The sequence below is a fragment of the Ricinus communis genome, chromosome 7, assembly GCF_019578655.1.
Source record: "Ricinus communis isolate WT05 ecotype wild-type chromosome 7, ASM1957865v1, whole genome shotgun sequence".
Classification (NCBI taxonomy): domain Eukaryota; kingdom Viridiplantae; phylum Streptophyta; class Magnoliopsida; order Malpighiales; family Euphorbiaceae; genus Ricinus; species Ricinus communis.
The window spans coordinates 21,133,894-21,146,645 of record NC_063262.1 but is presented as its reverse complement, the minus strand read 5'-3'; the positions used below and the strand labels follow the sequence as shown (position 1 = coordinate 21,146,645).

The following is a 12,752-nucleotide window of genomic DNA, read 5'->3' as shown; positions in this document are numbered from 1 at the left end:
TATATGATTTTAACTCACTCTCGAGACTAACAGTCTCAATTTTACTGTTTTTCATATCCGTGACTGTTAGTCTTCCCGCGACTCTTATCTAGTAACCCGACTCCTTCATCATCGGGTGATGTAATTTATTTGGTATTTTAACTTGTAAAATCTTAGATTCTCCGCAGTATAAATAGTAGGTGTATCAGTTGTAATTTTCTGTAGTTTCGGGTCTCACCTAATTCTTCTAGCAGACCGAATTAATTATGTAAGATTTAACAGTTAAGATAAATTATAACATCAGTAAAATAAGATGAGATTTTATTGAGTTAGTGAGTGTCAGGCTTACTTCTGGATTCGGTGGCCTTATGCCTACCCATTCCCTAGTGCCGGTCACGGGCCCACAGATGGGGTCGTGACACAGCACCCGCCTTGAAGCCTTGTTATGATATTTGACCATGATACCCCTAATCAACGGTTTTGCAATGGAGAACTCCACCCTTACTCATACATATTTCCACCACCCTCTAGGGTGTTCCTTATCCACCTCAATCACCTTGTCAATATGTTCTCTAATTGTTTTGGCAGTGTTCACGTTTATTTTGAAAATAGGTAAATTAAGAAACCTAACCCAGAATTAAACCCCCTTAAATTTTATCTCTAAAGAAATTACATCCTCATCCAACTCATGAAGGAGCAATAAGTGATTATCAAAGACCATGGACTTCTTTTTAGAACCCTCTTCTTATCCTTCATATGAAAGAATTGGAAAATACATAAGTGTTTAGACCATTCTTTCATCCCAAAGCCTTTATTCAATTTCCAGATCTGATTGAAAGTCATTTTCATAATGTCAGCATTAACATGTTCTTTGGTCAGAATTTTTACCATAAGACACAGCTTCACCTTAATCACATCCTCACTCCTTGACTCTGAATCTAACACCAATTTTGTACTTTGAAGCCTTACTTGATGACCCCATCGACCCACCACCAGATGGACGAAGACCCTAAATGAAGGACGAACTCTTGAGGATAAGACTATGACAAGACCTACAAAATCCTAGCCACAAAGAGACTAAGGAAAAAAGGAGACTCAAAAGAAAATAATCCATAACTTTATAAATGCATGTGCACATACTTGTTTGTATTATGTTTGGATTAGTTAAAACAAGTTGATTTTCTCTTCTATGGGCCTAGATTTATGTTTTGTTTTGCTTAATCATCACTTCTGAAAGCTGCTCTTTTTACACCCTTGGACATCATATGCCAAATGATTGCTATCAATCAAGCTTATGGTTATTTACATTAGTCCTTGTTTATTAACAAAATTTGAATGGTTCATAATCCTTATTTCAATAAGATATCTATTAATTTGGTTCCATAATTTTCATTAAAATTTAAAATTAATTATTTAGTTATGCCTTAATTCTCATGAATAAATTTTCCATATGGGGAGGCATTAATAAAGTCCATTTAATAAAAATTAAAGCAAACAACACAAGAATGAAAAACAAGATCTAAATCAGATTTAAAAATTTTGAACTTACTAAAATAAGAAACAAATTTAAAAATAAAAAATAAAACCAACCATTATTCTTTAATGTGACAGTGTGGCCTAGAGAAGCGGTCCAATGAAGGCGGGAAGTGGACACCGGGGCAAGGATAGGATATTTTGACAAGGAGCGGCTTTTGGCAGGCTTCTAGGATGGCAACACTCTAAGGTAATGGGGGTTCATGAATGAATCGAATTGCACATAAAAATAGGGTGGGGAATGGTTGATAACATATATGTAAAGGGTTGTAATTAATCACATGAGGTGCTTTTTGGTAATTTGACTATAGAGTTATAGGAATTCCAAAGTTAAACGTGCTTGGTTCAGAGAAATTTTAGGATGAATGACTTTCTGGGAAGTTCTCGAATCAACCAAGGAGACAAAATCGTAAGACAAGTGGGGGTTAAAACGGACAATATCTCATGTGATCTAGTTCTGGTTCGTTACATTTAAAGTTGTTTCTTTCTATAAAAGAGAATATAAACAAAATTTTTAAGATAAAATATTACTTTTATTAGAAAATAAGTAATATACTATTTAATGTAAACGTATTATCGAAACTAAATTTACCTAAAATAAATTATCTCTTAAGATAAAGTGTAACAGTCTAAAATTGATTTGAAGTATATTAAATTAGAAAAGGAAAAAAATCCCATTACATAATATAATAATTATTCTAACTTCCCAACTATACCACCAAAGTGAAAAACAAATAATTCTAGTGAGTTTATATAATGACTGAGTAACGTGAGAAACACCTTTATAAAAAATTAGTATGATTAAAATGTATGCATATATAATAATTATAATTTTTCAATAGTTTTATTTTTAAATTGTATATTGTAATTAAAATTGAGATATAAATAATTTCTTTTGCTAAATATCTGACTACTTAATTAAAATTTAGCGGTTACTATCAACCTATTATATTGTTACTAGATAAGTTGATTTTATAAAATTTATAAATTTAACTTAACTTTATATTTTGGTAAAAGAAATAATTTAAATTTATAAATTTTAGAAAAGTTACTCGCTCTCCAATTTTTTTATTTTATTTTAGAGCTTTAGTTTTATATTTAGAAAAAAAATATTTTAAGATTTACTATTCTAAAAATAATAAATTGTTATAATACTTTTTTTTTATTTCTGATAAATTTATGTTATTTCATGATAATTCTTAATTCTAAATAAAAAAGAAAAATAAATCATTAATCTATTTTTTTATGATTATTAATTTATCATTTTTATATTTAATTTATAAATTCATAAATTTTAAATTTATCTTTTGATCCGAATAATATTATAAATTTATAAATTTTAATGAAATCGAATAATTTGTTTGCGGAGGGTAATTTTGTGATTGAGAAAAGAAAAAGGCGCCAGATTTTAGTTTCTAAGGACTATATTTAAACTAGTATTTAAACAAATAGAGACGTTGATTTAAAAAAAGAAAAAGAAAAAGAACAAGTAGAGGCGTTATTTTCCTCCACCATCAGTTTTTCCTTTCCCCAATTAATTAAAATAAAAAATGCAAATGAAATCACCGCCACAATTCCTCTCCCAAATCCTCAAATACCAAATCCTTTTTATTTTATGAAATTTAAGGGAAACAATAAAAAAATAAAGAAAAATAGAAAGGGAAGAATCAGTGGCCAGTGGAGTGTGTTGGAACGATGCTCCTTCAATCTCTTACCCCAACATTCTCCATCCCTAATTTTCACATGCATCATCTCCGCCGAAACGATGTCGCTTTAAATGGTGAGTTTCGTTGTGATTTGAATTTGATTTTGCGGGAAGTTGTTTTGTATTAAATATTCCTTTGGTTACAGTATCACGAGTGGATGGCAGAATCAGTTTGCCGTATGGGAGATTTGCAATTACAGCTTCAAATGTTCAGAGTTCAAGCTTCAATGTGGAGAAGAAAAGGTTCATACATTTATTTATTTATTTATGCTAATGATTTTAATTGGACCCAAAAATTAGAAAAAAGAAAAAAAGAAAAATGCTCGCTCTGTCCTGAAAGAATTATCACTTTCAATTACGAATATATTAAGAAAGTTAATATCTTTTATAGTTGATACCATTAGACATTTTAACTGCCAACTCGTCCATTGTTGTCGAATGATTTGTAACTTTTTGAGTTTCAGTATTACATTGAAACTCAAAATGGATTGAATAAAAATTTATAATTTTGAAGCAAGAAAGTGGAAATTCAGTATACGTGATTATATTTATATTTAATAAATGAAGGACATTTTTACTATTAGTTATTCACTTAACAATTAAAAGAAAAGTGAATTATAATTTGAGATGGACGAAAAGGAAAAGAAATGAATTGTCTTTTCTGGATGGAGGGAGTAATAATAATAATAATAGAATTTGTTAGACTAACAAGCATGTTTAATAAAAACTTTCATTAATTAAAAATATTATCTAGTTGGACAATTTGCAATTAGTAATATTATCTTATTTTACTAAATTCCTGCTCAAACTTATATTACTTGCACTTGCATTTGTTTGAAATTGGGTTGGGGTCAAGTTTAGTTAGAGGTGTAATTTTAATTTTATGTTCATGTTCAAAGGTTTCTACCTATTTATTTGTTTAAACATGGTCTGGGAAGAAAAATGCATATTTAAATTTATACTTCTTATATTTGGTGAAGCTGAGTTGGTCTATTTCTAAGTGTTTATCTAAATAAATGTTTGAAGTATAGATTTGGATTGGTTAGACCAAGCCAAAAGAAAATATAAGACCAAGCTCGTACAATTTTTGAATTGGTTGGGCTTAACTGAGCTAGGGATTACATATTATGGCTGATAATTAAGTGTTCTAAATAAAGCTATAACTTTATATTTGTATCATATTGTGGCATAATAAAAAATGGCATAGACATGTAACAATTCTTTTTATTAGCATATTCGGTTCATTATAAATAATTTTGCATTAGATTTAATGGCGCTCCTAGAGTAATTGCTTAAATTGAAACATATGTGAGAAAAGGTTGAGGTTGTAAATATTGATAAAATTTAAAGGATTGGCTAAAATTGATAATCCAAGCAAAAAGGATATTTTAAGTCGAGAGATGTCATTAGAGAGTGTATGCAACTGTGAGAAATCATTTATTTAAGTTAGATCATGCATTCAGATGGACATTCAATTATTCCATAATAGAGAATTTATCTGTGTTGACGCAGAAAAGTGGTGGAACACATCTGTCTGCTGAAAGCAAAGCAAGATTTGTCTAAAGAGGATGAGAATGACATGCTAGATTATTTGTACACTTCCCAATATCAAATGCGGGGAATTCTTGCAGTATCTTTGGGTAAGTTTTCCTTGATTTGTACCTCTGATTCAGATTTCTTCACTTTAACGTTTGCTATTAAATGGAAAAAATCAATGCTCAGTACTATTTACTATGTTTAATTTCATTGTATTTAGATGATGTCATCTAATTATTTATTAGTAGAGTGGAATTACAATTGTTGTATGAACCCAGAATTCAGGAGCAAATTTTTTGGGCTAGGAATGCCCGTGTATTTCTTGAACCATCATATGTTTATGTAATCATGTAGACATTCTATTTTCTTCTGAAGGGCGCATCTCCAGTGACACGGTAGAAAATTATACGCATGCTGTTTTCATGCGTTTCCAAAGAAAGGAAGATGTTACAAAGTTTTATGAGAACCCTTTCTATTTGAAAGTTCTCAAGGAGCATGTAATGCCATACTGCCATGTACGCCCTGACATGTAAACACCAAAACTATATTACTTAACAATCATATTTCCTTTTGACTTCCAAACATATACGCTTTGACTTCTTTGTTAGGTTATGCTTGTTTGACTCATGTTCATGGCACTTTTTTCAGGAGCTAATTAATGTGGATTATGAATCTGAAGTAGAAGATGATATTCTTCCTATATTTCGAAAAGGGGAGGTTTGGAATCATATATTTCGAAGTTATTTGTAGTTCTTATGAATTATTTTGGAATTAATCTGAATGAAATTATAAATATTTTGGGTCCTTCAATTCTTGCTTAGGCTTACTTTATGATAAATGAGTTGCAACCATGCAAATGCTTAAGGACTGCTTTATTCGAGAAGGAAGTTGTAGAGAGTCTCTTCACCTCATTTTACCAAGTTATTTACTTTATATGAAAGACATTGATATTTACAGTTTTCTCCCTTTAGATGTACCTCTGATGTTGCAATACCTTCCAATTACTGGATTCTGTTGGTAAATTTTGACATGGAGATGGAATGCTTTCTGGTGGCAGGAGTTCAACTATGGTTTGGAGTTTGTGCATCTTATATCATTTGATGAGAGTGCACTTGGTGAACCTATAGATGATGCATTGGCATCTCATGAAACGTTGACAAAAGAATTTCCCTCCTTGATTGTCCAATCTACTCAAGGTGTGTTTCAACTTTGAAGCAAGAGGTGTATTGTGATTTTCTAGTCAGTTATTAGCATACTGTCTTGTCATCCCCTTGGAGACTTCATTTCATTGGCTAATTGAAGAATCAATTTGACTTGTGTTATTGACGATATGCATATTATTGGACAATAATTATTCCTTACCATATCACATGATTATAATTTCTCGTTTATATGTGGTGAGCAGGCTCCAATTTTAATCTCAGCAGTCAGGAATATACTCATGGAGTAGTGACAAGATTTCGGTCATGTAGGTTTGCTTTTACATCCTACAATATCTTATTAATTATCATTTCCATTCCTTTCATTGTTAGTTGTTGGCATATTTTGCAGTGGAGGCATTTGAAATGTTTATGGGCAGCAGAGAATACAAAGATGTAAGAAACCCAATGAATTAATGGATGTGGCTCTTCTGTACTAAGCTTTCTTTTTGTTCACTTTTTAAATATCTAATTCATTTTATCTGGCCTAAAAATGGGCTTGTTCTTAATGCTGCAAATGAGTTGAGTTGCTTACGAGCTACTTGAAACTCGGGTTGATAAAAGCCCGTTCAAGCTATTAAGCTAAACAAGCCGAGCTCGAGTTTGATTTACGAACTTGACTAGCAACAAGCTGAACCGAGCTCTAGCTTTCTAGTGCTCGGCTGGTTTGAGCTCGTGAGCTAGGTCGTTTATAAGCTCACCAGTGGCTCGTGAACTAACTCATCTAAAAGCTTGAGAACTACCTCATGAATTGGCTCATTTATGAGCTTGAGAATTTAGCTTGTGAATAAGCTTGATAGGAGCTTGACAATAAGCTCGTTTATAGCTTGATAATATCTTTTCTTATTTAAGTCTCTTCTAGAGTTTGCATTTTTGTCTATATTTAAGAAAAATTCTCGCTATTATAATTTAGCAAGTAATACAAACCGAAATATATATTTGCTAGAATATATACATGTACAATGATTATTAATGTGAATGATTTAATTTAATACAAGTGAATATAGTAATTAATTTTTTTTTATTGTAGACATTTAAATTTTAATACAATGCTTATATTAAGGATGAAATTGTCACAAACTATGGAATTTATTTTATTCTGATGTACGACTTTTTTTTTTTATTGTTTCTTAGAATTTATTCTATGTATTTTAATTGATGCTTTATATTTTGTAATTCAATTAAGGGAGCTCGAGCTTTAATTCGGTTTAAGCAAGCCGAGCCTGAGCACTCAAAAGCTCGGCTCGTCTCAATTGCACCCATATTTGTTCTTACGTGCTTGCTTACTTCATTCAATTTCTACTCTCTGACATGTTTAGAAAACTTGCTGATATAATTAAAACTTTTTGGGGAAAGGGCAAAAATATCATCTGTGTCTTAATTGTTATACCATTTCTTACTTGCCACTAATACTGCTGTCTGTACTGTATTATTTTAATGTTCAAGCTCAAGTTGCTGAACAAGCTGTTTGGGTTGTTACTTCTGAGAAAACTTATTAAGAGACCTAATATTTGTTTGATAGTGCTGATGGATGTAGGGATTAGGATATAAGTTTAGAACTTTCATATGTCAAAAACTTGAAATGTTGAAGAATGAATAGTTTCTTTATTCTTCTTTTCTATTTATCACCAGTAATGTCTTCTTTACAATTTTATCTGCTCATTGTTGCATGTGTTTTAGTCAGAAGATTAACTGTAAATAGTCTGAACTATTGAAAAAGCAGATGTGGAAGACAAAATTTAAGCTCATCATCAAGAAAACACTTCCCATACATTTCTCTGTTGATCCCGTGGGCGAGGAGATTATGTAGTGATGGTTCATTTGTTTTATGGTTCTGTTCCTGCTCATAGAAGCTGAGGCATAAATGAAAAGATACAACCATGGTGTTTTTATGGAATTTTAGCAGCAATTTAGAATCACAGTCCTGCTCGGTTTTTGATTTCAGGAACAAGCACACAGGTGAGCATCTTCACATTTGCGGTTCATACTTTACTGGTTCCCCTCTTTATTCTTTTAATCTTTTAAATTTGTAATGTATTAAATCAAACATTAATTGATTAATCCGCTGTGTACTTTCTCCATGTTTTGTTTTCTTTTCTTCAAGTGAAATATAGATTCCCATTTCCTCTTTCAACTATGATAGATAATTGAAAAGAATGTACTTGAAAATATAGTCTCCTTTCTCCATATATATTCTTTTAAACAGTATTTATTTGTCCTGTCACTGGACACTTGGTTTACTTCTCCCATCACAGGACATTTGTTTTACTTTTCTCGTCACAGGATACATAAATTTGTTTGGGTAGAGTAAGGTGGTTTAAATAAAAAGTTATCTTCCTTGTTCATGTCAACATAGAAATTGAATTTAATGACAGGATTTGGTATTTGATCTGTCTCCTACAAAAATCCTTATGAGAAGCAACATATTTGGGGCATTTCAAACGGAAAAGTGGTTCTAGCAGTCAGACTCATTGACAGAGAAAAGTGTGTGCTCTTCCATTGTTTTCTTACATCATTGCTATATTCCATCAAGCAATAAGTTTGGTCAGTCTGCATATAAGCTTGACATGTGGACTTGCATATTTCTAGAGTAGTTGGTTAGCAGTATTCTATTCAACCTTTCCCTGAACAGAATAGGATTGCATATTGACATGCATGCAAATATGTATATATAGATGAATAATTTTGATCTTCCTTAGTTTACAATGGATGTTAAATCTTGGATCTATTGATGCACTGTGTCACAACATAGAGCAGAATCAACAAACATCTGCAAACATATAATTAAGAAATTCCCTTGTTCTCTGTCAATTTGAGCTTTAGTTTAGCTAACATTTTCCTGCTTGTTATTGCTGCCTGTAGTAAAGATAGTTAAGAAAAGGAAAATTAAGCGCTTGTTTACTCGTAGAAAAACTATAGCTTTTTAGAAAACTGTTCAAATAAAAATAAAAAATAGAATTTTTGTATTTACTTATGCTATTTTTTTAAAATAGAAATATAAAATAGTTTTTTATATTTTTAAAATTATAACTAAAATTTAAAAGTTTTTAAAATAAGTTTAACATGTTTTTTATAATTTTCTTTTAGAGTAAAATTTAAAAGACTATCTTGTGGTTTGATGCCTTTTTATTTGAGGAATGGAGATATTTTTTGTATCAAAAGAGTACCATGTGTTTTATTTTCTTAACATTTTTTAGGTACACGTTTATGTTTTTATTTTTTATTTATATAGTTTTGCATGTATTTAATATGAACTATTACAAAATTATGATTTTATAAGCAATAACATTTAACAATGCATCAATGAACTCATAAATATTATAAAAATTTTATTTAAAAGAAATATTTTTTAAATCTGATTAACATTAAAAAATATTATATTTTAATAATTTTATAATTATAAAATATTTAATTGGATGTTAAATTAATTAAAATATTTATTTTATTAAATATTTATATTTGTATTAATATTTACAATATAAAAAATGAGAAAAAATTCAATGTATCTAAAAAATACTAAAAAAAATAGAACATATGTTATTCATTTAATACAAAAAATACTTCTGTCATTCAAGTATAAAAATGCTAAATCACAGGATAATTTTTTAAATTTTATTTATTTTTATATAAAGTCACTTGTTTTCAAATAAAAACAGGGAGTTTTTATTTCATTTATTTCAAATTTACTTTTTATATTTAAAATATTATCTAAGTAGAAAAGTAATATTTTTTAGGATATAGTTTAAAAAATAACCATATGGTTTGAAGTTTTTACATTTAAGGGACAAAGGTATTTTTATATTAAAGGAGTAACATGTGTTTCATCTTTTTAGCATTTTTTAGATACATTCAATATTTTTTTCGTTTCTTAGATTTTAAATATTAATAGAAATATAAATATTTGATAAAATAAATATTTTTAATTAATATACTATCTAATTAGATATTTTTTATCATAAAATTGTTAAATATATATATATATATATATATATATTCATTTTAATTAAATTTAAGAAATAATTTTTTAATATATTTAAGAATTCTTTGATGTATTGTCAGATGCCATATTGTTTATAAAATTAAATTTAGTAATAGTTCATATTAAATATATATAAAATTATGTAAAAGTAATAAAAATATAAATGTGTACTTAAAATATTAAGAAAATAAAATACGTGCTCATTTGATACAAAAAACAGTTCTATCCCTCGAATGAAAAAACGTCAAACTACAAGGTAGTATTTTAAACTTTATCCTTTTTTTTTTAAGTAAACATGTTTTATAAATTTTCTATGAAAATAAGATGTTTTTATTTTCCTTAAAAATTAAAAAAAAGATTACTACAAATAAACAGTCACTTGGTTCTTTTTATGTTGATGCACTTGATTTATTTTATAAACCTTTTAATTTTTTTGTTATAAATGGAATAAATACTTGAATTGGGGGCCCATATCAGTTTCAGATTAAAAACTGTTTACTGTTAAAATTTCTCATCATGTAGGTTGACCGTTAAGGGCTTAGCTCCTTTAAAGTTGTAACTCACAAAATGCTACCAGAATAGTTATCATATTGCAAGACTGAAATCCATGCTTAAGTGCAAGTGTTTTTGCATTGAAAAATCATGTATTCTTTTTCACTGTTTTTATTATACATATTTTTGCCAAGAGAAAAATAGAGTAAAAATTTATAGTACAGAATGCTACAAGTGTCACTATAGATACTGCTGAAGAGTGAAGGCTTATCAGTAACGAAGTGGTGTTGGTTCTGAATTTTGATGAGAAGCTCCAGAAATAGTGTCAGTTTCATGTTCACTGAATCCCTGAAGATTTCTGCAAGAGAAATGCCTAAAAAAGTGGGAATCCAAAATCAATGCTGCTGTTCTTCCCAGATTCCTCATTTGTCATTCTGTCGACATGGAAGCAACCTGAAAGCACAAATATGGTCACTACTAAGAGAAATATGATCTTGGGATTTTGAATAGCCATATGAAGTAAAGATGAGATACTGTGTGAATGGCATCAGTATCCTTTATGTTTCTCTTTCTAGTTCTTGCATTCTACAAATTTAGGGTGCTAAGTTGGCACAAAAGTTCTAGGAAATTATAAAGTTGAACTCATATTTTGTAAATATGAAGTTGAGCTGGTATAATTGAAAGGTAATTCGCAGTTTATGTTATTAAAATTATCTAATAGACTGAAAAGGTAAAATTAAAACAAAACTATAAATTTAAAATGTAGATAAATTATATTACTGTAAAACAATTTTCTTACATATTGCAATTCTTCATTCTGTGTTACATTATTACGAATTATTTATTATTAATTTCATATTTTTATACTTCTAATGTATTTTATACTTCTTTTTTACTATAAAATTAACTTTATTTTTAATAATATGCAAGCATTTTTATAAAGAAAAGGACTACGTAACTGTTGTGTCCACATTTGATGTATATTTTAGTTACGGTAGATGAATATTTTGTATTTTAAGATTCATATTGGTATTATCTTTTACAAAATGAAATGTTCAGTTGTTAATAGTTGGTTTTTTCAATTGTTACTGTAAATGCGTATGCAAATGCAATGAACAAAGGTGAACATTTTTGTCTTTAATGAATGAATGTTGATCAATTTTCTTAGTACTGATTTTGAATATAATGATATTCTTTTGAATTTCTTGAATATTGATTCGCTTTTATGTATATTATTGTTATTTTTTATGTATATGTTTATTTTATATACATAAGCATATTGATAATGAATATTTTATATTTAACTAATGAATATTTTAAAAGCACATTGTAAATCCGTTATGCTTTGCTGACATGTCAACAACTTAATGATGTGGCGATTAAGGTTTCATATACTTATTGGAACTCTATGATGTGGAATTTTTTAAAAGTAAAAAATATAGATTCAAATATCCCGAATGAATTTGGAATTCTAAATCTAACTGAAATTCTTATTTTCTAGCTCTTTCATTTGCTTCTAAGATTTTAGAAAAGGGAAAAACAATGGCATTTGAAGGCTCATCTTCTTCACAATCAACAAGAAACTCGAATTTAGATGGCAGATTTTTCTAAATGCAATTATAATGTCTACACACCTATTAGGGTAGCAAAAACACCAAAAAATAGGGTAAGGAGGTTTCAAGGTTGTGCAATGTTTGAAGATCCTAGGCATGAGCCTTGTGAAATTTTTAGATGGATTGATTGAAGTAGTTGTTAGAGGTGCCGTGAATTTATCCCTCGACTGCAAGAGAAGATTAACGAACGTAAAGATAAGATTGTTGTGTGTCGAGTAAAGGAAGTGAAAATGGGACGTGAGCTAAAGAACTATGAAGAGAAAATTAGAATTAATGAGTTAAAGATAGGTTTACTGATTGCAGAAAATTAAAAGTTGTATCAAGAGCTTGAATCCTATAGAAGATATGGTAAATTGAAGAACCCATTGATTTTTTTTTTATTATAATAGTTGTTATTTTATGTATTGTTTTAATAGGAAGACTGAGACTAAAGCAGGAATGAGAGAAACTGTTTGTAAAAATGCCATGGTGGTATAATAAAGTACAAACTGTTTGTAAAAATGCCTCAATGACAAGATTAAGTTACTGGATATGTAATGGGTTCTGTTTTTACATATCTACTTTTACCATAGCTTTTTGCCTAGTACTAGCTTGAATAACACATAAATTTGGACAAAGTTGAAAAAAATACATATTAAGTAAATAAAATAGTTGTGCCATTGTAAACTTAAAAAATACTATTGTACCATAAAAATGGCAAGTTCCATGCATTCAAA

At 29.1% G+C, this 12,752-nt stretch overlaps 1 protein-coding gene across 8 annotated transcripts; it reads left to right on the top strand.

Annotated features, from left to right (window-relative positions):
* Nucleotides 1-2,885: 2,885 nt before the first annotated feature.
* LOC107261700 lies at nt 2,886-11,170 on the top strand. 8 transcript variants are annotated; one of them, XR_007216799.1, is made up of 11 exons: nt 2,886-3,292; nt 3,364-3,460; nt 4,730-4,857; nt 5,129-5,268; nt 5,402-5,470; nt 5,811-5,949; nt 6,159-6,221; nt 6,305-6,348; nt 7,655-7,911; nt 8,328-8,436; nt 10,670-11,170. XR_007216799.1 is itself a non-coding variant. In XM_048377356.1 (9 exons), the coding sequence occupies exons 1-9, from the start codon at nt 3,208-3,210 to the stop codon at nt 7,760-7,762; spliced, it is 873 nt and encodes a 290-aa protein (XP_048233313.1). In that variant the 5' UTR covers nt 2,886-3,207; the 3' UTR covers nt 7,763-8,089. The 8 variants fall into 8 exon arrangements, 3 of the variants coding, with proteins under 3 accessions (XP_048233313.1, XP_048233315.1, XP_048233314.1); XR_007216800.1 differs by having other exon boundaries at nt 10,648-11,170; XR_007216802.1 differs by lacking the exon at nt 8,328-8,436.
* The last annotated feature ends 1,582 nt before the right edge of the window (nt 11,171-12,752 follow it).

Bases quoted from the DNA above. Each gene is read 5' to 3' on its own strand.
- LOC107261700 (XM_048377356.1), top strand. From the start codon at position 3,208: ATGCTCCTTCAATCTCTTACCCCAACATTCTCCATCCCTAATTTTCAC. The intron at 3,293-3,363 runs GTGAGTTTCGTT...CTTTGGTTACAG, and splicing joins AAACGATGTCGCTTTAAATG to TATCACGAGTGGATGGCAGA. The intron at 4,858-5,128 runs GTAAGTTTTCCT...TTTCTTCTGAAG, and splicing joins AATTCTTGCAGTATCTTTGG to GGCGCATCTCCAGTGACACG.